The following is a 27,307-nucleotide window of genomic DNA, read 5'->3' as shown; positions in this document are numbered from 1 at the left end:
AATGACATTGAACTTGGTGAGTGCAATCTAGAGGCGTAGAGCTACAATAATCAAGCTCTTTTGTTCAGATATCTGTTACGGTGTGTCTCTACCGCTCTGCTAAAAAACATGCTTTTTCCGCGCCTCTTTGACGACAACTCACAAGGGCATGCAAATTCAGATCACACTCATCTTTGGATCACATAAGCCCCTCTGTGGATCGTACTGATTACCCTTGATAATTGTACAATTTTCACAAAAATAGCGCCCCCTACCTATACCTTCAAAATTACACTTGCACGAAAGTGAAAACAAAGGTGATATCCTGATTCGGCACGTCGCACTGATCAAAAAAGTCTATTACAACATGCTTCTATCTCGCTTAATTTTCTGTATAATTAGGCCCGAGCAACGGACACGCAGTGTCCCGCGAGGGACTAATTAAAACCGTTAACGGGGGACGAAAACGCAAGAATTCACGTAGCAAACGTGAACCGATTCGCAAGTAACAGGGGTTAAAACGTAGTGCTCCGCAAGCTCTAATTTTGGGTGGGGTTCGCGAGAGAAAATAATAAAATATGGCTCAGTGGCGCCCCCTCAAGCACGCAGTTTACATTGAGTCAATGAGAGCCCGGTGGCAAAAAAAATCATCGTACAAAAGTGACATTGGCCAGGGACATAGACCACGTCAAGACATGTCAAAAATGATATTATGACCCCGCCCTAAATGCTACAGGAAGTCGGCCATCTTGGCCCGAACCTCAAACCTTCAAAATCGTACCTCTTGAACTTCTGGTCCCTGATCCTCGAGTTTTCTATGGAAAGCCTCCAATTTTGGCCAACATGTCCCCAACCCATGTGGCTTTCAAAATCATCAATTCAAATTTTGTTCCATTATTGGGCGTGGTCATGACAAGGCCGCAACTGAGAGGCCATTTTCAGCAAATTTCAAAGCCTCATATCTTTCACAGACTCGGCCGGATTGGAAAAGACCCAATCCGGCGCGCGTGCACATTCCACACCTGGACCTAATGGTGTGCACACGCAGCCGCTATCGCCAAAAATGCCTTTAATTGGCTTTTAAGTGGCTTGTAAGTGGCCCGCCCATCCTCCGTGAAAATCGCCAGAGGTCTTAACCTAGCAGCGTGCTGGCCTCTGTCAGAGTTTCTCCTGAAATTCGCCAGTTTTCCAAATTTCCCCCTTTCTTCACAAAAACTACACTTTTGGACTCGTATATACTTATACTACCCCTCTGTCACAGACATCAGCTTTAATTTCGACGTTTTTGCCTCCAAATTCACGTTTCTCTCAACTGTACAATCACAGGAAGTTCAATTCGACTGTTTCCTGTCCGTCTCTCTGTGTGTTCCTCATACTATATGGGTCTTACCAAATAATAGCTTCAATATCGAGGGTGCTGCAGGGCTGAAACCCCCTCTCAACGATTCTTTGGGCAGCCAGGAATTTACCCCAATTACAAAATGATACAATATATTATTTTCTAAGCTGTTAATCCGTTTCCTGCAAACACACAAGTGCGGAGTCTCTCATGACATTTATTTCACCTCCGCTATATTTTTTTCAGCCTAAGTAGCTCCATTGGTAGAGAGCTGGGTTAGTGTACAGGAGGTTGCTGGATCAAATTCTGACCTTGACTCTTTTTCATTTTTTTTTTCTTTGGACTCAGCACTTTCTGGTTAGAACATGCATCGTCGCCGATGGTTCCACACTCATTAAAAATAGGGAAATTACCCCTCCAGTGTGTTGCTGGGATCAAATTTCAGCCTGTGAATTTAGAAAACCCAAGCAGTCATCAGGCCCATGTTTGCTTGGAATTACAGCTCAGTGATAGCATGTTCGTCTCAAGTGAAGGAGGTAACTAGTCCAAACAGAACCTTGACACTTTCATATTGCCTTCACCTTTTCCATTGCCCGCTGCACACATTGTCACAGCCTAAAACACATGATTTCGGGACGTTTCGTAGCAGTTCACTCAACCTGAGTAGCTTCATTGGTAGAGTGCTGAGCTAATGTGCAGGAGGTTGCTGGATCAAATCCCAACCTAAACTTTTTTTTATTTCCTTTTTCTTTTGGACTCAACACCTTCCGGTAAGAACATTCATCATTGCCTATGGTCCTACACTCATTAAAAACGGGGAAAAAACCTCTCCTCCAGTGTGTTGCTGGTACAAAATTGCAGCCTGGGAATTTAAATAAGCCAAGCTGTCATCAGCGCAGGCCCATGTTTCAAGTGAAGGAGGTTGCTAGTCCAAACACAGCCTTGACACTTTTCTATTGCTTTCACCTTTTACATGGGCCACTGCACACATTGTCACATGAGTACAGCACGTTTTATAAGATTTGCTGTGCCCGTGTAGCGTTATTGCTTGTGCATTGGGTTTCCAACCATGAGATTGCTGGGTCAATTTTGACCTTTGCTCTTTTTTTTTTTTTTTTAACCGCACCTACGGTCCCATTCTCATGAAAAACGCTTTCATATGCGTCACTAAAGAGCTAGAAATGGGGGGATCGTAGGAAAACAATTGAGGCAACACAAGGGAAAATGTCGAAAACAATCGAGGAAATGTATGGGGGGGGGCATGACTTGAAGCTACCTCTCTCCTCCAGTGGGATGCTGGGAACTAACTTCTGCTCGATAACTTAGACAAAACTAGCGCACATCACAGTCCAAGTACCATGGAGCTACAGCTCAGTGATAGTTTGCTTGTCTCTGGTGTAGGAGGTTGTTGGTTCAAATATAGCTGTGACACTTTTCTAATGCTTTCTCTTTTCTTGTCGGCATTTTAATAGGATTATGATACAGTGAAGTCTGTCTGTGATTTTAACAGTTTATACAGTGTTAAGAGTTTCTGCAATTTCAACAGTTCTTACAGTTTCTGCAACAAAATAGGGATTTTTGCAATTACAACACAATTATGCCACTACATCGGGATTTTCACAATAGCACTATAATGCAATTAAAGGGACTTTCGCATATAATGTACTGTAATGCAACTTAAAGGTACTTTCGCATAAAATGCACTGTAATGCAACTTAAAGGGACTTTCGCATATAATAAACTGTAATGCAACTTAAAGGGACTTTCGCATATAATAAACTGTGATGCAACTTAAAGGGACTTTCGCATATAATAAACTGTAATGCCACTTAAAGGGACTTTCGCATATAATAAACTGTGATGCAACTTAAAGGGACTTTCGCATATAATAAACTGTAATGCAACTTAAAGGGACTTTCGCATATAATGTTCTGTAATGCAACTTCAAGGCACTTTCGCATAAAATGCACTTTAATGCAACTTAAAGGGACTTTCGCATAAAATGCACTTTAATGCAACTTAATAGGGATTTTCGCATATAAAGCAGAATAATGCAACTTAAAGGGACTTTCGCATATAAAGCAGAATAATGCAACTTAATAGGGATTTTCACTTCAAAATGAGCGAGTTCAATCATGGAGCTCGCAAGGACCTAGTGTGATGAAGAGTGGTCGCAAGGGACGAGAGCGAGCGGGGTGGTCGCAAGAGACGAGAGCGAGCGGGGAGTGCGCCAGGGGCGAGGGCCTTTATCGCCGCGCGCGGCTTTAATTATTATTATTATTATTATTATTATTACGTCTTTGATCTCAATTTTGACCCCCTGAACATTAACGAAAAGTCAATTTTATTTGACCAACAGTTCAAGGTTGGTGTAAAATTAACTATTTTGATATTCGCAAGACAACACTTTGAACAATGCCTCAGTGGCGCCCCCACATGCACGCCCCCCATTCATTTGGAAGCATGCATTTTTTGGCCTAAACATTTGTCTTTGAGTACAGTGATAGAGCACATCAAGACAAACTTAAAACATCATTATAACTCCGCCCTCTGACAAACAGGAAGTCGGCCATATTGGATTGAAAATTGTAACCTGAATTTCTTCACCTGATAATTTGTCAAGTCACTCGAAGGGTTTTGGACCAAATGACATCCAACTTGGTGAGTGTAATCTAGAGGCGTAGAGCTACAATAATCGAGCTCTTTTGTTCGGATATCTGTTACGGTTTGTCTCTACCGCTCTGCTAAAAAACATGCTTTTTCCCCGCCTCTTTGGTGACAACTCACAGGGGCACGCAAATTCAGATCACACTCATATTTGGATCACATAAGCCCCTCTATGGATCGTACTGATTACCCTTGATAATTGTACAATTTTCCCAAAAATAGCGCCCCCTACCTATACCTTCAAAATTACACTTGCACGAAAGTGAAAACAAAGGTGATATCCTGATTCGGCACGTCGCACTGATCAAAAAAGTCTATTACAACATGCCTCTATCTCGCTTAATTTTCTGTATAATTAGGCCCGAGCAACGGACACGCAGTGTCCCGCGAGGGACTAATTAAAATCGATAACGGGGGACGAAAACGCAAGAATTCACGTAGCAAACGTGAACCGATTCGCAAGTAACAGGGGTCAAAACGTAGTGCTCCGCAAGCTCTAATTTTGGGTGGGGTTCGCGAGAGAAAATAATAAAAGTTGACTCTGTGGCGCCCCCTCAAACAGGCGGTTTACATTGACCCAATGGAGGAGCGGTCGCAAAAAAAATCATCGTACAAACGTGACATTGGCCAGGGACATAGACCACGTCAGGACATGTCAAAAATGATATTATGACCCCGCCCTAAATGCTACAGGAAGTCGGCCATCTTGGCCCGAACCTCAAACCTTCAAAATTGTACCTCTTGAACTTCTGGCCCCTGATCCCCGAGTTTTCAATGCAAAGCCTCCAATTTTGGCCAACATGTCCCAAACCCATGTGGCTTTCTAAATCATCATTTCAATTTTTTTTAAATTATTGGGCGTGGTCATGACGAGGCCACAACTGAGAGGCCATTTTTAGCAAATTTCAAAGCCTCATATCTTTCACAGACTTGGCCGGATTGGAACGGACCCAATCCGGCGCACGTGCACATTCCACACCTGGACCTAATGCTGTGCACACGCAGCCGCTATCGCCAAAAATGACTCACTGGCGCCCCCTCAAAGGTTTTGTCTTTAAAAATTCGTATAAAAAAAACCGGATGGTATGGAGGTGTGGAAAAAATCATACAGACCTTGTCTGTGATGGGGAACAACATATCAAAGCCACGTCACTCTGAGTAATGTCTTTGTGGGAGAAAAATAATGGCCGAAAAATCGTTTCCATTATTATTATTATTATTATTATTATTATTACGTCTTTGATCTCAATTTTGACCCCCTGAACATTAACGAAAAGTCAATTTTATTTGACCAACAGTTCAAGGTTGGTGTAAAATTAACTATTTTGATATTCGCAAGACAACACTTTGAACAATGCCTCAGTGGCGCCCCCACATGCACGCCCCCCATTCATTTGGAAGCATGCATTTTTTGGCCTAAACATTTGTCTTTGAGTACAGTGATAGAGCACATCAAGACAAACTTAAAACATCAATATAACTCCGCCCTCTGACAAACAGGAAGTCGGCCATATTGGATTGAAAATTGTAACCTGAATTTCTTCACCTGATAATTTGTCAAGTCACTCGAAGGGTTTTGGACCAAATGACATCCAACTTGGTGAGTGTAATCTAGAGGCGTAGAGCTACAATAATCGAGCTCTTTTGTTCGGATATCTGTTACGGTTTGTCTCTACCGCTCTGCTAAAAAACATGCTTTTTCCCCGCCTCTTTGGTGACAACTCACAGGGGCACGCAAATTCAGATCACACTCATATTTGGATCACATAAGCCCCTCTATGGATCGTACTGATTACCCTTGATAATTGTACAATTTTCCCAAAAATAGCGCCCCCTACCTATACCTTCAAAATTACACTTGCACGAAAGTGAAAACAAAGGTGATATCCTGATTCGGCACGTCGCACTGATCAAAAAAGTCTATTACAACATGCCTCTATCTCGCTTAATTTTCTGTATAATTAGGCCCGAGCAACGGACACGCAGTGTCCCGCGAGGGACTAATTAAAATCGATAACGGGGGACGAAAACGCAAGAATTCACGTAGCAAACGTGAACCGATTCGCAAGTAACAGGGGTCAAAACGTAGTGCTCCGCAAGCTCTAATTTTGGGTGGGGTTCGCGAGAGAAAATAATAAAAGTTGACTCTGTGGCGCCCCCTCAAACAGGCGGTTTACATTGACCCAATGGAGGAGCGGTCGCAAAAAAAATCATCGTACAAACGTGACATTGGCCAGGGACATAGACCATGTCAGGACATGTCAAAAATGATATTATGACCCCGCCCTAAATGCTACAGGAAGTCGGCCATCTTGGCCCGAACCTCAAACCTTCAAAATTGTACCTCTTGAACTTCTGGCCCCTGATCCCCGAGTTTTCAATGCAAAGCCTCCAATTTTGGCCAACATGTCCCAAACCCATGTGGCTTTCTAAATCATAATTTCAATTTTTTTTAAATTATTGGGCGTGGTCATGACGAGGCCGCAACTGAGAGGCCATTTTTAGCAAATTTCAAAGCCTCATATCTTTCACAGACTTGGCCGGATTGGAACGGACCCAATCCGGCGCACGTGCACATTCCACACCTGGACCTAATGCTGTGCACACGCAGCCGCTATCGCCAAAAAGTCCTTTAAATGTCTTTTAAGTGGCTTGTAAGTGGCCCGCCCATCCTCCGTGAAAATCGCCAGAGGTCTTAACCTAGCAGCGTGCTGGCCTCTATCAGAGGTTTCTCCTGAAATTCGCCAGTATTCCACATTTCCCCCTTTCTTCACAAAAGCTACACTTTTGGACTCGTATATACTTATACTACCCCTCTCTAACAGACATCAGCTTTAATTTGGACGTTTTTGCCTCCAAAGTCACGTTTTTCTCAACTGTACTATCACAGGAAGTTCAATTCGACTGTTTCCTGTCCGTCTCTCTGTGTGTTCCTCATACTATATGGGTCTTACTAAATCATAGCTTCAATATCGAGGGTGCTGCAGGGCTGAAACCCCCTCTCAACGATTCTTTGGGCAGCCAGGAATTTACCCCAATTACAAAATGATACAATATATTATTTTCTAAGCTGTTAATCCGTTTCCTGCAAACACACAAGTGCGGAGTCTCTCATGACATTTATTTCACCTCCGCTATATTTTTCTCAGCCTAAGTAGCTCCATTGGTAGAGAGCTGGGTTAGTGTACAGGAGGTTGCTGGATAAAATTCTGACCTTGACTCTTTTTCATTTTTTTTTTCTTTGGACTCAGCACTTTCTGGTTAGAACATGCATCGTCGCCAATGGTTCCACACTCATTAAAAACAGGGAAATTACCCCTCCAGTGTGTTGCTGGGATCAAATTTCAGCCTGTGAATTTAGAAAACCCAAGCAGTCATCAGGCCCATGTTTGCTTGGAATTACAGCTCAGTGATAGCATGTTCGTCTCAAGTGAAGGAGGTAACTAGTCCAAACACAACCTTGACACTTTCATATTGCCTTCACCTTTTCCATGGGCCGCTGCACACATTGTCACAGCCTAAAACACATGATTGCGGGACGTTTCGTAGCAGTTCACTCAACCTGAGTAGCTCCATTGGTAGAGTGCTGAGCTAGTGTACAGGAGGTTGCTGGATCAAATCCCAACCTAAACTTTTTTTTATTTCCTTTTTCTTTTGGACTCAACACCTTCCGGTAAGAACATGCATCATTGCCTATGGTCCCACACTCATTAAAAACGGGGAAAAAACCTCTCCTCCAGTGTGTTGCTGGTACAAAATTGCAGCCTGGGAATTTAAATAAGCCAAGCAGTCATCAGGCCCATGTTTCAAGTGAAGGAGGTTGCTAGTCCAAACACAGCCTTGACACTTTTCTATTGCTTTCACCTTTTACATGGGCCACTGCACACATTGTCACATGAGTACAGCACGTTTCATAAGATTTGCTGTGCCCGTGTAGCGTTATTGCTTGTGCATTGGGTTTCCAACCATGAGATTGCTGGGTCAATTTTTACCTTTGCTCTTTTTTTTTTTCTTTTAACCGCACCTACGGTCCCATTCTCATGAAAAACGCTTTCATATGCGTCACTAAAGAGCTAGAAATGGGGGGATCGTAGGAAAACAATTGAGGCAACACAAGGGAAAATGTCGAAAACAATCGAGGAAATGTATGGGGGGGGGCATGACTTGAAGCTACCTCTCTCCTCCAGTGGGATGCTGGGAACTAACTTCTGCTCGATAACTTAGACAAAACTAGCGCACATCAGGATCAAACTACTATGGAGCTACAGCTCAGTGATAGTGTGCTTGTCTCTGGTGTAGGAGGTTGCTGGTTCAAATATGGCTGACACTTTTCTAATGCTTTCTCTTTTCTTGCCGGCATTTTAATAGGATTATGATACAGTGAAGTCTGGCAGTGATTTTAACAGTTTATACAGTGTTAAGAGTTTCTGCAATTTCAACAGTTCTTACAGTTTCTGCAACAAAATAGGGATTTTTGCAATTACAACACAATTATGCCACTACATAGGGATTTTCACAATAGCACTATAATGCAATTAAAGGGACTTTCGCATATAATGTACTGTAATGCAACTTAAAGGGACTTTCGCATATAGTGCACTGTAATGCAACTTAAAGGGACTTTCGCATATAATAAACTGTGATGCAACTTAAAGGGACTTTCGCATATAATAAACTGTAATGCAACTTAAAGGGACTTTCGCATATAATGTTCTGTAATGCAACTTCAAGGCACTTTCGCATATAATGTACTGTAATGCAACTTTAAGGGACTTTCGCATAAAATGCACTTTAATGCAACTTAATAGGGATTTTCGCATATAAAGCAGAATAATGCAACTTAAAGGGACTTTCGCATATAAAGCAGAATAATGCAACTTAATAGGGATTTTCACGTCAAAATGAGCAAGTTCAATCATGGGGCTCGCAAGGACCTAGTGTGATGAAGAGTGGTCGCAAGGGACGAGAGCGAGCGGGGTGGTTGCAAGAGACGAGAGCGAGCGGGGAGTGCGCCAGGGGCGAGGGCCTTTATCGCCGCGCGCGGCTTTAATTGTATTTGATTTTAATTGTTGGATATTTTAAGATGAAGTACTGTATAGTCATTATTAAAGGGACTACACAGAGTTTAAAAATGTATCTCCCCCCCCCCCCCCCCACATGTTCCAGCAATGTCCTAATGCATAGACAGAGCCATAGCTATTCAACGAAAAGTGAACCCATTTACAGTCAAAAACGGTTCCACAGTGCAGTAGTGCGGAAGAGGAACATAATGACCTCAGTTCAGGCCCTGCCCCTCACTAACCACTAAGCCACTGTCAGACTGGGATTTAGGACTACTACTAGTCTATTTGCCAACTTTTTAAAATGGTGAATGGCAAATGGTCACCTTCTCTCGCCTCTGGTCCCTGACCCACAGTTTGGGAACTGCTGATTTAAAACTAACTGAAACCTGCACCTGACGGTTATTTTTGTCTGACCACTGAGAATTAGCCTGTGAGTAGCCCAACTCGTTTTAGACTGTGCACGTTCAAAGAACCAGAGTTACTGTAAGTAACTGTGTGCAGGAGTACCGTGTGGATTCAACTCTTTGAGACAAATAGGCCTGTAACAACGCGGTGATTAATCAGTGAAACAACACCGTAGTTTGACTGAGATGCGGGGCCCTTGTGGCTGCGGGGGCCCTACGCGACTTGCATAGTTTGCCTATAGGAAGAAAAACGGCTCTGTGTGTAGAATGAGCTCAGACCTGTTCACCACAACTGCCTCTAAAATCCTGCACTGTCACACAAAATGTTGTTTCTTCGGGTCTGAAGTGCCGTGATCAACAAGCTTAACATAGAAGGTGCAGTTACACATATGGCCTGAGGTGGCAGTAGTGAGTAAAAAATGGCCAACTTGCATCTAGCCCCTTTAAGATGAAGAAATGTTTACTCAGAGAGGCTGAATGCTAACAACATCTTACGTCTTTTTGCGTGACTGAGCGAATGCACAAAGACCAGACAGGCACGCAGCAACTCGACTAAGCTCAGGTAAGAACATATCTCAGTATGTAAAAACGGCGCCCTGTTCCTTTAAAAGGTCTTCAGTAAGATTGTTTATCGAGTTCTTTTCCTGCCTCAGTATATCAAACTTCCGATTTGTTTCCGCCCACAGTCCTTACCGCTCTGACCTGGGGCCACACCTCTGCAACAGTTCACTTATGGGACGGCTTCTGTCAGGGACACTTGGATGAGGGAGAACTTGCCCTCGAGTCAAAAATGAGGAATACAAATGAACTCATCATATTTAAAGTGCATTTGACAGCTTTTAATGCTTTTGAATATATGACTTATTTGTATTTTGACTTATTGTTTTAAGTAATTATTATTTTATTTCAGTGGAGCAGCAATTTTAATGAAGAAATAATGGGCAGAAAAGCTACTGGCATGAAGTCACTTACTCATTTCCCAATGATATAACATGATTGGCACGGCAACAGTTGAACGTTTTTGTCTCTATCTATAAACATAACAAAAGTTGTCAAACTAAAGAGGCCACCGTTTTTACATACTGTGATTTTCTTACCTGAGCTTAGACGAGTTGATACACACCTGTCTGGTCTTTGTGCATACCCTCAGTCACGCCAAATGACCAAAGATGTTGTTAGCATTTGGCCTCTCCCAATGTATTGGACTAAGTTTTCTCCTCTCCATTCTCCATTTCCTGTTATGAAGAAGCAGGAAGTGTTTAAAAGGTCATGGCGGGTTGGATTGTTAGATGGTTTTGAATGGCTCTCTTAGCCCTAGCTGATGGGGAAATAAGGTATGTGTGTTCTCTTTATGTTTGTAATGTTACTTAAACCTAAAACTGATGCACTGTAATATATGTTTTAGCTCTTACGGTGGTGATATACGGAGATCTCATTGGAAATAAAACGGGAAAAAGGCATATCCCACTTGTACGCGTATTCATTCAGCTGGGAGCTACACCCAATGTATTCCTATGGCTCCAATAGGGGGTGAATTTGGAAGCTACTACGCTCTTCCAAGAGCACGCACAAAGACCAGACAGGTACGCATCAACTCGTCTCAGCTCAGGTAAGAATATTATAGTGCGGAAGAACGGTGGCCTGTTCCTTTAAGAAGATTTTGTTCTCTTTAGTTTGACAACTTTTTTTATGTTATAGTTTCACTTCCTTATTGGACACTGACAAGTGCTGATACATTTTGTAAAACAAAGCAAGCTTATTGTATTGAGAAAACATCTAACCAAGGACACCACTCGTGCAGCCCATTGATAGCCTTCCTTTTTAATAACTCCATCTCTGCCCGGCGTTATTAGAGTGTTATTTGCCCTGCGCTGACAAACACTTATCTGCTTCCCTCGGCATAACAAAGTCTTACAGGACTGATTAATGTGCCTTGGCCAAGTTGCCTCTAATGGCATTCTTGACTCTGTTTTCATGCCATCTCGAGAACAGTTTAAACCTACTTCTGTGGAAGCATAGTTGAACTTTAATGACCAACACCACCGCAACGTGATGAGAGTTAATGTCTCCGGGTCTCGTACTAAATAAACGTCTTCTGTGCTAGACATCCAGCATCTCCTGCCTCTCTTTGCAACTCTACACTAGGCCTTCTTTAGAGAATAGCAAGTATCTCCAACTCAATGTACATATACTCGGCATGTCCATCTTACAAATAAAAAAGCCTATAGTAAACTTTGTTCTTTCAATAGGGCTTTTTGTTATCCCTCTATTTTCCGAGCTGAAGCGTCACCGACCGTATCCACAGATCATGTCCAGACCCTCTCCCTCCACCACCAAATCCCCAAATCCAATCCAGGGTGTCCCAGAGACCATCACCTGTGCCGAATCAGCTGCCCGGTTACTTTGTGCTCTTTCAGTGTCCTTTAAAAAAAACACGCCACGCTCTGCTGGCGCCGACACGTCTGTATAGCCTTAAATACCCCCGCTGCTATGATACCGGCTTTAGAGCAAAGTGCCTATCAGCTCAACTACATGATAGATCGGCGCCGGAGTCCGTCGCTGGAGGTGAGGAGGTCGAGTGGAGGGACGCGAGGCAGTCGTCGCAAAGTGCAATTTGGAGAGGCAGGGGGAAAGCCAACAAGTGTGACAAATTGTTTTTGATCAGTCGACCTCTTTTCATGGGGATCGGCGGAGGTTTTGGCCGGAGACGTAGGAGGTGATAGCGAGGACGAGCGGACCCTTGTGCTTTATGGTCAGAGGAAGAAAGAAAGAAAACTGGGGGTTGCTTTTGATCGAAGGGGAGAAAACAATTTGAAATGCCGCTCTGATGAAATAAAATGAAATCCAGGATACACTGAGGAAACTAAACCGCTCAAGCAAAAAAAATAATGCCGTTTCTATTGTCTACTCCAGTCGTAAAAAAGAAGCTGCTTCCAACAACAGCAACAAAAATAGCCACCTAAATCATTCGGTTTGCATTGGCCTGTCATTTGACCGCGACTTTCAATATATGAGATTGGGACACACACAAAATGTTGACTTTACGCGAATATTATAATCTTGTCTAAAAACTTAAAATGAGGTCTAAATCATAGTTACAGCTGCCATTATCATCAGCAATGAACCAAGCAAACAGGTGGAGTTCTTTAAATGTCTGAGTGTGATGATAGATCCTTAATTGTCTTGGAAACACCACATTGATTCCATCGGTAAAAAGAATAAACAAAGAATATATTCCCTTCATCACCTGCGGTCTTCACTTCGAGCCTGTCGTCCGGTGCTGCTTCTGTTCTGACCCTGTTCTTCACCTGCTCTTCAGCGTCCTGCAGTGTTGTAGCGCTGTATGGTACAGCTGTCTCTCATTCGCTGCCAAATCAATTGAGTAAAATCTGCTCAAAGATTGCAGGACAGCCTCTGTATGGACAGTATGAGGCTGCGTACCATGACGACACATTGCGGCTGGCTAAGAACATCACCTCGGCCACGTTCTGAGAAAATAATCAGGACTCCTCTTCGGGCTCTTCTTCCCTCAGACACGAGGTGTCGCAGCACTTCAAGGTTCTGAAATAGCTTCATTCTACAGACTGTTGAACAAGCTATGGTCCCTAGCTGCCTTATGTCTAGTTTTATGCTTTTTTAAAGTTGTTTGTATATATTTATGATTGTGTGCATTGTATTTGCACCTCACATTCAGGGTCATTTGCAACGAAATTCCGTTGTGAAGTGTGCAGTTTTTAATGTTGACCCTGAATGACAATTCTGTCTGTCTGTATAACACTTGATGAATGAGATTGAGTGGCTTCTGGCTTCAAATCTTTTTCGACCTTCGTTTATTTGATTTAACAGGGACCATGTACAAAATACATGAGATGCTAGACCTAGTTTTTTGAAAAGGAACAGAAGGGTATTTTCTTCTTTGGGTCAGGCCGTGTAACTCTTATGACCTGATGCTCAGACCAGACAAAGCTCTGCCTAGCTTAGTACATCTTGATTCAAAGTGCCAATGTTTTGAGACAAACCAAAAAGCTTCCTTGGGGGTTAGGAGATGGAATATCCCACTAAACGTTGATGAGGACAGAGAGACACACATAACAGTGCACATCCATTGATCAGACTTAATTCCCACTTAAATGTAATCACATATCTGGACTCACTTGTGGGACTTCTTGCCCTCTGTGCCTCCCGGTCCGGATCCGCAGTCATGAGCCTGGATGATGAAGGTGTACTCTTTCTGCTGCTCACAGTCCACCAGCCCCCGCGCCCTCAGCTGACCCTCTCCGGACGTCCCGTTCAGCACCACCGCCTCGAACGGGGCCTCCACGCCATGGATGGTGAACGCGCAGATCTCCCCTGGAAAGAGAGAGGTCACAGTCGGCGGTCAGAGACTTGCGTCAACATTTACTGGAGCTAATTCTGTCTTAGATCCAACAAGGACATTGAACATCGCAAAGGCAGATGGAACGTCGACGGCAATGATTGGGAGAAATCTTTCTTACTGACACAAAAGCCTTTTTCCTAAAACACTTGAGCATGTCTGGGCCAATGCTTCTAACCCATACAAGTCTGAAAATAAATGTCCAATTCTCTACGGAAAAATAATCTTCCATCTAAATATGAATCTGACCTTTCAAAAGAATGAAGAATCAGCCCTATTGTGCCTTGATACGGATTCAGCAGAACGAGAAAGACGTCCCCTCAGTGTGTGAGAAATGAGGCGCTGAAATTAAAATAGAATTGCTGGCTTTAATCCGTCGGCAAACTGCAGTCTCAGACAATAGAGAGAGTTTTCTTGTTGTGAAAGAAAAACACCCAAAAAATAATCCCTCACCGACTCCAGAAAAGTCAATATTTGCAGCATGGTGTCAACAATTTCTTATTTGTTTATGTTGGGTCTTATATTGGCGTCTTGCACAAAACAGAACATATTTCTTTTTTTCTGTAATAATCCGCCCTGAACTTTTTCATAAGGACGCGTCAAATGCGGCACAACTGAGTTACAAGGACTTCGAGCTATTTCTTTTCCTGTTGTCTGGCCGGTTTATTGATGTTAAAGGGACTTTACGGAATCTCCTCCCCCTAAATGTTCCGACAATGTCCTGAGGTGTAGAATGAGCCCAGACATATTCACCACAACTGCCTCTAAAATCCTGCATAAAATGGCTAACTTGCATCTAGCCCCTTTAAGATGAAGAAATGTTTACTCAGAGGAAGTTATTTTGTTTAAATCAACCATGGCTCACATGTAAATATAATAAAAATGTTATACATTCCAATCTAAAGTGTGAGTTTGAATAGTCATGGGGTCACATTAGAATACCAGGGTTAAAATATACATTTTTATGGGGCTCAGTGTCTTTAACGGAAGAAGCATAAACAGCGTGGAGTGAATTAGACCGGTGACATTTTGCGCGGTGCATGTCGAGCTTGTTGCAATGTGTCCGCCCCGACTGGTACAAGGTCTGGACTCATGAAATCGCATCGAGCAAAGGCCGCGCACTCCGAGCAGTGACAGATAATTACCTTCTGTTCGTTCACTCGAGTCTTTAACACCACCGACCAGATCGGGCTTGACTGCTGCTTTGTGAGTGTGCCGCGCTTTTAAAGACGTGCAATAACATCGATGGACTTCCTTTGCGAGAAAGGACTTTTCTGGACCGAATCAGATCTTTGTCAAGGATGAATGGTGGGAGCGCAACGGGCAGGACAGCGAACTTGATTTTTAAAGACTTAGACTTCTTGGAAAAGACAAAGAGCGTATCGTCCCAGCCATAAAGTCAAAATAGAAGCAGTACACGGCGCTAAATGCATCTGGAAAGTATTGACTGATCGTCCTTGAGGAGATGTTTCTACAACTGTTCCTCCAACTATGCTAAATGAAATGGATTGGACTTGATTTGGAAAGACACACACCTCTCTGTGAGGTCCCACAGCTGATAGTGCATGGCAGAGCATAAACCAAGCCCTGAAGTCAAAAGAATTATCTGTCGACCTCCAAAAGAGGTTTGTATCGAGGCACACATCTGGGGAAGGGTACAGGAAAATTATTGCAGCATTGAATGTCCCAAAGAGCACAGTGACATCCATCATTCGTAAATGGAAGAAGTTCAGAACTACAAGGACTGTTCCCATAGCTGGCCGTCCGTCCGAACCGAGCAATCGGGGAGAAGAGCATAGGTCGGGGAGGTGACCACCCGATGGTCACTACGACAGAGCTCCAGCGTTATTCTGAGGAAATGGGAGAACCAACCGACAACCATCTCTGCAACACTCAAACAAAACTCTTGTAAAACAACAATTTCAAACACAGTGCACTCTGAGCACATTCCACTTTTGCAGGCGAACAGAAAATGTTTGAATATGGAGACGTCCCCCCCACCCCCGTCTGCGCTGCCTGAACAATGACTTATCAGAGTTAAATGGACCTGTACACAATATATGGGGGAACATGCTGGGACGGGGAAATCACCAAATGGTACCCAGCCAACGGTGCGCGGCGGCGAGTGACAGAGGACGCCGCGGTCTCCGAAAGGTAATGTAAAATCCATCACTACTGGAGCAAGAAATAAATCCAATATACAATTCAGGGCATATTAGCATTGACTGTGCGCCGGGCCCCATGTAAATGCAGGATACAGGCTCAAAGTGGTTCACTGGCTGCAAAATAAAGGTTTAACCTCGCTGTCACGGGCGCCGGCTCCAAATGTCTGCGTTATGATATGAAATGGCGGGAATGCAAGGGGCCGGGGGCCGTTAGGCAAAGTTTTATGGACGGAGTTAAGTCGCTGTTGCTGCCATTGCCTTTATAAAACTTGTAGTAAAGGGGCTCGGCGGTGAGAGCGTTTTATCCACGGATCCAAAGGTTACCAGGATGATCCCAACTCTTACTGGTGTGTACTGTAACTGCCAAACTTTGTAAAATGTTTAAGATATAAAAACAGAGCTTAAGTATTATCAACATCTTCTCAGGGTAACAGTTTTTTTTACTCTGTGACAAAGAAAAAAGAAAAATGTGTCTCTATGACCTCATCACAGGAGAGCCGGTCAAACTCGACAGGGCTTTCTGGGCTTAGAACCACACAGGACTGAATTGGAACCAAAGGTGTCCTTGTCATGGTTTGAGGTCGACTAACTAAAAATACTTGTTAAAGGAAGAGCAATATCTTATGAGGGAAACTCTTTCGGAAATTATCACCAGTATTGTAACCCTAACCCTTGCAAGACCTAAATCCATGTCTTGGTAAGCCACCATTTTAGCACTGGGGTTGACCAACAAAAAACACACAAACTGGAAAGACAAGTGAAATCTCTTGCACTTTCTGCGCCGGATGAAGAGAGCCCACCTGCCCCCGCCTATCATGACTGTATTCTAGGAGCACTTTAAGCCGTCGTTTCACATAGCGCGACCCGACCACGCATGCCACGATCTACGTGCATGTATCGACTCTACCCCGCACACACTTCTGCTTTCACCACACACACACCTGCATTTGTTGTGGGCTGTGCCCCCACGGCGGAGCACAATGCACAGATCGTCATTAAAAGCTTTGTAAGCCGCTATGAGAACAAATGTGGACAAATTCTGGTGGGACTTATGGAATCAGTCAGAGAATTTTATTAAAACAGAAAAGAAACCGCTAAATACATCCATGAAGGTAAGCTACATGCAAATGTTGCGCTAACATCAGCTAAACTTTCGCTAACAGCAGCTAAGGTCGGTCAGAGGTCGGTCCTGGTCAGACCGTTTTGGTCCTGGCCTTTGTTATGGAAAAGCTCAACAAAGCTGGTGAAAGAGCCACTCAGCTGGCACCCTCCTGCATGTGGAAAACCACCTATAGAGAGCATTCTTGCCAACTCTTTTCTGCCCTGCTGCAGACTGGACACTTGTGAGGAGAGTGGAACACAGAGAAGATCATTGGGACCACTCTCCTCTCTGTCTAAAGCTGCGTACAGACCAAACGCTTTTCAGGCGTCAAAAACGCGCCTACAGCCCGTAGTTAGACGCTTGTGCTTACCTGAAGTCAGACGCTTGTCACAAATGTCAGCGTGTAGACATCAGCAAAAAGCAATGCGTGTCGCAGGCAAAGAGCATTGTACCTCATGTGCCTCACATCCAAAATCATGGACTTTTCTCCTTGCTGCCTTCAGGAAAGAGGTTCTGTAGAATGTTTTGCAGGACCGCAATATGGTATAACAGATTTTGTTCCAACGACAATTTACTGAATGGTTGGAAAATCAACTAAATTACTTTATGGACTATGCTGGTTGCACTTTACCTACTTTTACTTTACTAATTTCTTAGCAAAATTCACAGTTCCTGCATGGTATTCGAAAGCCATCCTCAAAGCTGGTGAGCTGCAAGCAGGGTAAACAAGGAAAAACAAAATTATTTTCTTGTCACATATGCACATATAGGCAGTGAAGGCCGGCTCATGTGTGGTCAGGTCCAATTATTGTGCCGAGCTGAAATAAATAAATAAATAAACTTTCAGAATGCTCGGTGATTTTGTTGCGAACTCGTCGGTGCGCCAGGGAAGCATTAATTTGTGTCTATTTGTAGCGACATTTGCGCGGGGAAAAAAAGTCGCTGTTTAATTGAGGTCAGTGTGTTATCCCGGTTGTTAATTTTTCACTCCCACAAACCCACAGTCTGGCGGAGTTGGCGAAGGCAGAGGAAAGGTCAGGGGAAGAGAAAATGCACCTCCCAAAAATAGCTGCCTCCTTCCGGCACGGTATTCGCATAAAAATAATAATAATAGAACTTGTAGTGAGACAATAATGAGACAAACTTTTGTGTGGGACTTTGACAGTGGTAAATCGCATGGGGCTTATAGAGGTGTGAGTATGACAATTAAAAGAACTCTGGAAGTTAAATTCAATCAATTTGAGAGGCAAATGTTCTGACTCTGTGCCCATTTTTCCTCGGAGGGCAATCCAACGGGTTTTGCGAGAGAGATCTGATTTGGCTGTGAAAGGCATGAGTAGGTTCCACAAAAATCGACTCCAAACCACCATCTTTACCCTCCCAAGTTAAGCCTCCTGTAAACTGCCACAGGTCTGAAGTCTGCAGAGCTCATTTTCATTCCGGAGAGTGGCGAGGGAGTGAGAGGGAGTGGCAGTATCCTTGGCAAAAGCAGAGGCAGATGTCAACACCTGGCACTTGGCACAGAGCTACGACCTCTAATTACCCACTAAACTGTTATCTAAACGGGTGTCTCCAAGTCGCGTTAGGGCATTAGGCTTTTAGCAGTGGGATTTACGGACTCTGTGTTCTACATTTGGGCAGTTAAAGTGAACTGGACTGTATAGATTGCAGACAGAACTCTCTTCTCAAAAGTGTGTTCTTCGCTTATTCCATCAATGGATTTCTCTTTCCCCGATGGCACGGCCTGGATTTATCGGCCTCACGTTGTGAAAGAGTGGTTCGGGGAGCTTGAGACTAATTGTTCAAGATATTGGTGAGAAACGAATGCAACACTGGATCCTTTTATCACAGCATAAATTTGTTGAAACAATTTCAACCTGAAAAGACTCACAGAAACGGAATGACGGTATGAGTGTTTTATTGAACATGAATCATTATTGGGGCTCAGACCCCGGCGGAAGACTGAACGAACGATATGGAAAGCATGGCTTTGACGAATGATAGCCATGATCTTCCCCCGAGCCTGGACCCTGGTGGTGGTGGAAGAGACCTGGGTTGGCCACTTGATGAGCGGAGCCGAGGAGGAGCCAGGCGGAGAAAGGGGTGGAGGAGGGTCGTAGCACGGCTGGCAGACAGCTGAGTGATTGACCAGGGAGCTTAAAAAAGGGAATCCTGGGCGATGAACGGCTGATCAGCGGATGAGCAGCTGCGGTGATTGGCTGTTGTGAAGGTGCGGCTTGAGCGGGGTCCGTGATTGGATGATCGGAGTGCGCTGCCGGTGATTAGGTGATGAATGAATGCAGCTGGTAGGTCTTCCAGGTTGAATTTGCGCATAAGCTTCATTTAAACTTCACTTCTTCACCTCATGAAATGACTTTGTTCGGATGTCTGCTTTTGACTATTTGACAGCCTTCCTAAAGTGGATGAAGTGGTCTCCGCGATTTCAATTTCGTAAAAGTAGTTCCGAAAATGACTGGAGACGCTGATGCCCGGGTCGTGACTCTAGTCCTGAACCAAAACATGTGCCATCGTGTAGCACAGTCAGATGCAGAAGAACACCTCAGCCCCCGCTTTGTGGACACGGGCTGACAGGGTCGCCTCTTCTCCGCCTGATTGCATGCAGCAGTGTTTGCCAACGCTCCCCACGGCCATCAGGACATTTTCATTTAATCAAGTGGAAAAGAATGAGCGGCCATTAGCGGAGGGAGACGGGGGGGAAGGGGTGCAGTGTGCTTAGGAGCAAAGTGCTAAGTGTCCTGTCTGTGTCAGAAGTCTAGCACACCTCCAGGCCGAGTTATCTTTTAAGTTACCTCCGCTCATTATCAGAAAAGAGGAGGAGAGAGAGTGTGCAGGAGTGTGACAGAGTGTTGCAGGGCCGCTGCGCTGCTGGGCCCCAGTTATTATCAAAGCTGACAGAGCATCACTGATGAGCTGCCATCGTCTGAATACTTACGTCTCCAATAGGTGCTTGCATTGAGTTATGCACATGAGATTGAGCCGAGTGTGGAAAATGCTAAGATCGCTTTGATAACGTCTGTTTTTTTTAATGTTGGTATATGGGCTGTTTTGTGGATCAAGGTTTGTAGGTGAAGTGTTTGTACAACTTTCCACACCACGTCTATAACTGGATTGTACAGAGTCACATGTTGGACTATATCAGTAAAAAATGGGTCTTAGACATGACTTAAGTAGTTCAAAACTAGGAATAATCCAAAAGTGGGCAAAACAAAAAGCTGCAGAGCTTCGGAAGCAGCCCAGGTACCGTCATTGCCACAGATTGAGAATCACTCTTCGAAGGCGTTCTGTTGCATATTGAGATGTGGGATTAATAATATGTAAATATCTACCTTTTCTTAGTGTCACTTGTCTACATCTGTCAGCCAGTCACAGCTCTAACTTGGGTCTTAAGTCCCACAATGTGATACATCTTGAGAAAAAAGTTATTTCTGATATTTGAATGAATTTCAAACCATCAAAGTCACATGTTTCTCGCTCTCCCAGACCCTCCGCACATCTGCTTGTTCACGTGTGTTCATTCCGATGCACGCTTCAGCCGGAGCTCACACTGTGACTGTTTTCAGAAGTGAATTTTATTGTTCTATATTAAGACACACAGCAGCACATACTCATTGTTTTTCTTTCATAAATGTCACGTTTACAATAAGGGGGACAAATGTTTCTCTCAAATAAGAAAATAAATTGATTACTACTTTAATGTTTTGTTAGTAAGTAGGTAAGTGCTTTATTTGTCATTGTATAAGCGTGCAACTAAACCGTGTTCAGGTGTTAGTCCTGAGCCGCGCTGCCATTGTGGGTCAACCTGACCGGCATGTTTTTGGAGGTCGGGGAAACCGTAGCACCCACAGGAAACTTGGCTGACTGCCGGAATTTGTCCCTGTTTCAGAGCATGGTGTCCTGCACTGGCCAACTCCACCTCCTGCCTCTTCCTCCTGTGCAGTTCCCTCCGCTCCCTCCACTTCACAACAGTCTCTCACCATCTTCTGGGAAGAGCTTAGCAGTTGAACTGTTTCATTCTCCAGTGGACGTCCAACCAGAGCAATAGAAGGAATGTGTTGCTTAGCTGTGAGTCTCGCCTGCATACCTCCTCGTTTGTCCCTTTTTTGTTTCCTGTAGCTCCTGTTGTGACGCCTCCACTGGGCTGCAGGTGTGGGGGCTCTTGGTGCCTCTTCAGTCTCTCAGAAGAAGACATTTGTAGGTCTCAAATGGGTTTAGCTTATAAGCTAGCTTTTTGTTTGTGCTATTAGCCCTTTCTGACAGACTATAAGCATTTTTAGCACAAACAAAGTCATGTCAAAACCAGGTCAGTATGAATATTTAACAGAGCAGATGGCCCACTTGAAGTTAAAATAATGAACAAAACGGCACTCGAAGCTAGCCGCTAGCTTGTAGCATGAAGGGAGCGTTAGCATCATCGTTACCATCCTCTGTAATTTATGTATTTATGGGCTGAACCACTTTGCTCCTCTCCATGCCCTTGTATTTTTGTTTGGTAGAAAATGTATATCCATAGTTCAGCATTTGTTTAAGTAGTGGTGGTGGAATAATAGGTGACAGAGTTGTTATTTTTCTTCTTAGTTTTGCACCACCACTGTGGCCATTTGCGGTCGTTCCCTGAGATGCCGTCTGTACATAGAGTTCAAGATCAAGATGTCACATCGCTAAACATCATGGGATTTGCAGCAGGCTTTTTCCAAAACATTGTTATCGTTTACATTAAAACACTGGCCGGGACTGTCTCTCTACTGCCACCGTGCCGCACAGCCCATCGCGCCGAACGGCTTTTAACTTTTCTCTCACAGACACATTCACATGGAATCAACTACGATCTAACCCTGGGACCGGAAGCTTGTTTGCTTCAGACCTTGGATGATCTCAACAGTACAGAGGAGTACAGATGAGGCCTGGAGGAGAGCAAGGCAAACAGAGGAGGAGAGAGGACACAGCTCTGCGATGGTTCTGGAGGCGCAGGTAAAGGCACTGAGCGTTTCCCCAAAAAACAAGTTCAACCTGGGAAATGTAAATAAGCCACAGTGGAGGCGTCACAAGAGGCACTACAGGAAGCAAAAAAGGGACAAATGAGGAGGTATCCGGGCAAGACTCACAGCTAAGCCACACATGCCTAAAAAGCCGCATTAGTTGCTTATATGTGAGCTTGCTTTATTACATGACGGACTTGGACGTGAACTCAAAGAACTCCATGTAAATGAAGCCTTACTCCTCCGCTGTTACTACGATGATGATGATGATGATGCTTAGCTAGTACCCACAAACATGGCGGATTTCCATGGCAACAGTAAATTTATAACACGTATTCCCGATATAATATTGAGCACATCCCCATCCCCACTTGCTAAAACCAGTTGGCTAAAAGAGAACGCCACTTGAAGCCTTTATTTGTCTACATACGTTCACTTCACATAAGATTCAAATGTATAGGCTTTACGTAAGCAAGCAGTCCAGACGCGGAGGAAGAAGGAGACATGCAGAGGAGATGAAAGAACGGGAACGTGTCCACCGCCTCGGGGCCGCCACCGTCTCCTCAAACTGGACAGCGACCAAAACAGCGGCCGAACGCGCTCAGGGAGAGCGCCGCGGTGTGCCAGTATACCGAGGCTCTAATCAGGACCGACATGGCTTTCATCCTCCTACAGCCAAACGCTCCGCGGAGACAGGCTCAATCTGATTAAACACATCGCACTGTTTTTGAACCAACTGGACGACGTTCAATAATTGCTCGCAGGGAATAAACGCAGCGGTAAATATAGCTGTCTGTGTTTCATCTGCTACGGGGCTTTCAGGTGTCACACGGAGCATTATTTAGGGACGTCTACAGCTTGATTTCTTTACATGCGGGGGTTGTTAGCAATGTCTGGTGAACGCGCCCCGCCGATACTACGCCTCGACAAACATTTGGTGATTCGTCCGATTCAGTTTGATTGATGTCTCCTGAGTGCGTGTTTGTACAGGCTTTCAATCGTCCAGAGGATGTTTTGTCGACAGGGCAGGAGTGATCGAGCTCAGAAACTTGTCATGGCTCTCGCTTTCGTGTTAATTAAAAGCCTTGCAATTGCCAAGCAGAGTGAGATGACGCTTCTGAGGATACTGTAGAAGCCAAAAGGTCTCAACTCAGTCGATCAAATCTCTCCTTAGCAACGGTAATGCTGTCATCTTTTTAACTATACAGCGACCGTGCTGCAGAAATACAAAAACGGTCACAAATTTCAAGTCTGTAAAAACTGTAAGCATTATTAAGATGTTTAATTAGACTATATTAGCAACACGGTCTAGAATGGGTGATTGGATTGTTGTGATTGGATTCACAGACCCGCCATATTAGTTTTGGAGCAGAAAGTCCTTCCTGGCTGACATCACGCTCATATTTTAGAATATTGTCACCACTTTTGGACATCTTTCAGAGAAAATATTTGGACCTTAGTTTGCACATGCTGGCAGGGAAGACAGTGAACTTTGTGATAGATTTTGTTTCATGAATATTTTCACAGCCTCAAATTTAAACTACAGGCTCTTTAGAATGTTGTGGCATCATGTGACTGCAACCTATTGCAAAGATTTTCAGGTAATGAGAAGGCAAATGTGACTTCACCATAATCCGTACTCTGAGAACAACCTTCAGACCAGGAACAAGTTCCTCTCAGGCGGTAACGGGGCTCATACAGGGTTAGGAGATCGCACAGTCACTGAGGACCTTTTGGTAGCGATTTACAAATGTGATTTCAGGTTGTTGTTATCTGGCAACACAGGAGTTCATCTCAATACTATCATCATTACACAGTCAGAATAGACTCTCAGCTTTCTGTACTTTCACACAGTTGTCATGTTTTTATTTTCCTCTGCGTCTACCTCTTGTATTAGTCACCCTCACGCCCCGCTAATTCCCCTTCTCATTACCAGTGGAGGAACAACACGATCGCACATTTGCGAGCACTCACTCGGCCCGGCTCATCTGCAGGGGCGCGATAGGCCGTCAAGCCGCCTCATTCCGCTCTGGCCACAAATTGAAAATACTGTAATTATGCTCTTCATAAACTTAGCCAGGCGAGGAAAGAAAAAAACAAAAAGGACGCACTTGAGGAGCTGTCCATGGCGGAGATAGGGGTCAATACCAATCAAGGCTGTGTTTTACTGCATGCGCCAGAAAAATGAAAGCTGGAGCGTGGCTGGACAAGCTTTTGGGGGAAATAGCAGAAAACAACAACAACAACATGATTTTGTCTTAATACCGTATGTCTGGAACCTACCCTTTAACACATGTCGTTATATGTAGTTTATACACAATGCCAACAGAGGGCAGCAGTGCAAAAATGCAACTTCGGAAAACTTTTGCTTCTGGGATCAGAACAAGTTTTTGGTGAAGCTGTCTGAATCTTAAAACTCAAGAGGAGCTTCATGGATTTCTCTGAGTGTGGAGTGGCGTTTTGAGCGCGGAAGGAGACTTGTGGAAATGTTCAAATACCGCACTGAAGACTGGACCTGGTTGCTTGAAGATGTTTTGATTCTGCCTTCTGCTTCATCTCGCTGTTGTAGTCAGACTGGTGACATAAGATAGAGTCCTACTTGAACTCTATGCCCCATTTCATGTATTTCTTGTTTATACTAAAACAGCTTAAGTGAGCTGGGGCGAAACTCAGAGTCATTATGTTGTTCGGTAGTGCACCATTAGGACTTTGCATTAACAAGGCTCATGTGATCTAAGGAGTTCATTGTGAACCTTTTCTCTTTCGAAAAAGGGAGAAACGAGGAGAAGATGGTAAAAGACTGTTGTGGAGTGCAGAGAGCCGCGCAGGAGGAAGAGGAGTAGATGGTCGTGGAGCTGACCAGTGCAGGACACCATGCTCTGGAACAGGGTCCCCGTTTCAGACGAGCGTGAAGGCCGCCTGTCACGTTTCCTCCAAGGTGCTCTGGTTCTGGGTTCACCTACCTTCAAAAACCTGCAGGCCCGATTGGCCCAAAATGGCGGCGCACGACTAACCCAACACCTGAACGCAATATCATTGTACAATGACAAATAAAGCAATTACTTAGAATGTTGACCTCAGTGTCATCAAAAGTATGATTATTGGCTTGAAAATATTCATATCTTCAAGCCAATAGGGACTGCTCTGTCTTGTTTTTACAATATCCTTTCAGTAATCCTGCATATTTAGTTAATGCATGCTATCTCAATACATCAAATTGCATGTTAATCTTTTTTCATTTGGTTGTCCCAGTGGTTCACTTGCTGATTAACAATAGAGCCCTCTGAGGCAGCGTTACTCATACTTTCCCATATATATATTTTTAATTACACACATTTTCACAACGGGACATAAAAGAGAGTGAAGCGTTTCCTTCCATCACTCCTCTCCTCGGTTAATTGCATTAAAGGGCCCCCCTTGTTGAGTTAATGCCGTCCCGCTGTCTTTGAACGCTGAACGGTCCACATGCGTCGGTGCAATGCATTGTGGGCAGATGCGATTGAGTCGGTGAGAAGGCGAAGGGCTGGGCCTGTGAATCAGATTGTCATGTGGCGACTGCATACGGCGGCTTTTGAAGGAGCCCGCAGGAGCTGTATCCAATCGATCAATCTGGGCTTCAAACACAAATTCAACACTGTCACCGAATCCTTCCCGCGCTGAGACCTGTGACCATTTCATTCTGGGAGAGTTCAATGGTTGTGAATGGAACATAAAGACCGCAGAGGAAGTATTCCTGCTGGCGAGCGAGGAGGATGTGAGCTCAATTGTAAAACACGATAGATATTGCTTTTAGGCTCAGGGTCTGACTCCTGATGATGCAGGGGGAGCAAGGAACTGGAACCACTCTGGACCTTCCAGATTAAGGCGAGACACTGCAGGTGAAGAGATATTTTGCTGTACATTACTAAAAAAAACATGAAAAAACGTTGCTATAAGAACGTTTTTGAAGTCTGTAGCAGCTACTTAAGGGGAGATATTGTTGTGCGAGTGTAAAGAAAACCTCCTTTTGAGAAAAATGGCCCTAAACTTTTGTAACGTCATGGATTTTTCTCCCGTCTTAAGCCGTGGTTGTGTGCCCGAGTCCCAGAAAAGAGATGACTGGATTGAGATTACAGCATCATCTTGGTTGTCTTTCGTGCTACACTTGGATACCAAACTTGAACATTTTTGTGAATGAATAAGCGTGGGAAACCATTGAGTGTGCCTCGATAGGGACTTCTGGGTCAAACATCATACGATAGCCATTGCAAAGTGTGAGTTTGTGACAGAAATACCAAGACTAATGGATACAAAGTAGTTCTAATCGGCTGGTTAGTGTTTTATATAGGACCTTTAATGAAGTATGTGCCTGACTTTATTGTGTTTTCATCCGTTTCTCAAACTACTCGGGCTCCCTATCTATCTTTCCTCCATGATGCTCTGAATGGCCCTGCAGCGAGTGTCCTCTCTAACCTACCGTCCAGGATTTGTGATTCCAAAGGGGCCCTTTTGAATCTGAAATAGTAGATGAACTTGTATTCTCTTTTAAGATCAGATTTACATACACAAATGACAAATTGTAATTTACAATCTACTCCAATCTCCAAAGGCAAGGAAAAGAACTGCCTAAATCAATTATGTATCGTCTGGTGCGCTGTAGATTAGCATAGAAAATAAATAAAGACATCCAGCTTGATCCCAACACATTAAAGATTTGTCTCGCAAGCTTTAAAAATGCAGACATTTCTGAACAAAATAACATAATTTAGGGCTTTGGGAATTGCATGCGTGCACACGCTATCGCCACTTGATTTCATATTCCAAGCAATGCCGCTGTTCTATAATTCATTCCATTTCCATCAACTAAAACAATCACTCACAGATTTAGATGCTATTTCTTTGTAGCAAGGCCAGCAGAACTGTGCGCTACATCTCCGCGAGTTCCAATGAGCATGACTAACAGCGTTTCCATCACTGAATCTTAATGCACATATTGAAGTTTTGCCTAAAAGTAATGAGTGATGGAAACAGCAAATGTTGCTCAATTCGCAGAAAAAAAGTTTATCCGCGCACTTGAGGTTGTTTTTGATGTTTGCGAATAAGCTTCAATGCGTTCATTTCAGAAGATGGGAACAGATTAATCATAAAGTTGTAGTGAGTAAAAACAACACGTGGTCTATACCCTTTGAGTGGAAATGAAGGTAACCAATTGATGAGTCAAAAAAAAAATCTCAAAT

The 27,307-nt window shown here is 44.0% G+C and overlaps 1 protein-coding gene across 1 annotated transcript in view; it reads right to left on the bottom strand.

The window, feature by feature from the left end:
- Window positions 1-27,307, bottom strand: part of LOC306965053 (calsyntenin-2-like) — a 526,930-nt gene that overhangs the window by 216,807 nt on the left and 282,816 nt on the right. Inside the window, exon 3 of the mRNA XM_079559275.1 lies at window positions 13,607-13,802. Coding sequence (XP_079415401.1) covers window positions 13,607-13,802 — 196 coding nt within the window. The remainder of the gene's footprint in view (window positions 1-13,606; window positions 13,803-27,307) is intronic.

The sequence above is a fragment of the Gobius niger genome, assembly GCF_951799975.1.
Source record: "Gobius niger genome assembly, chromosome: 1".
Classification (NCBI taxonomy): Eukaryota; Metazoa; Chordata; class Actinopteri; order Gobiiformes; family Gobiidae; genus Gobius; species Gobius niger.
Note: the sequence above shows the minus strand (reverse complement) of the source record. Positions and strands in the feature narration are given on the sequence as shown.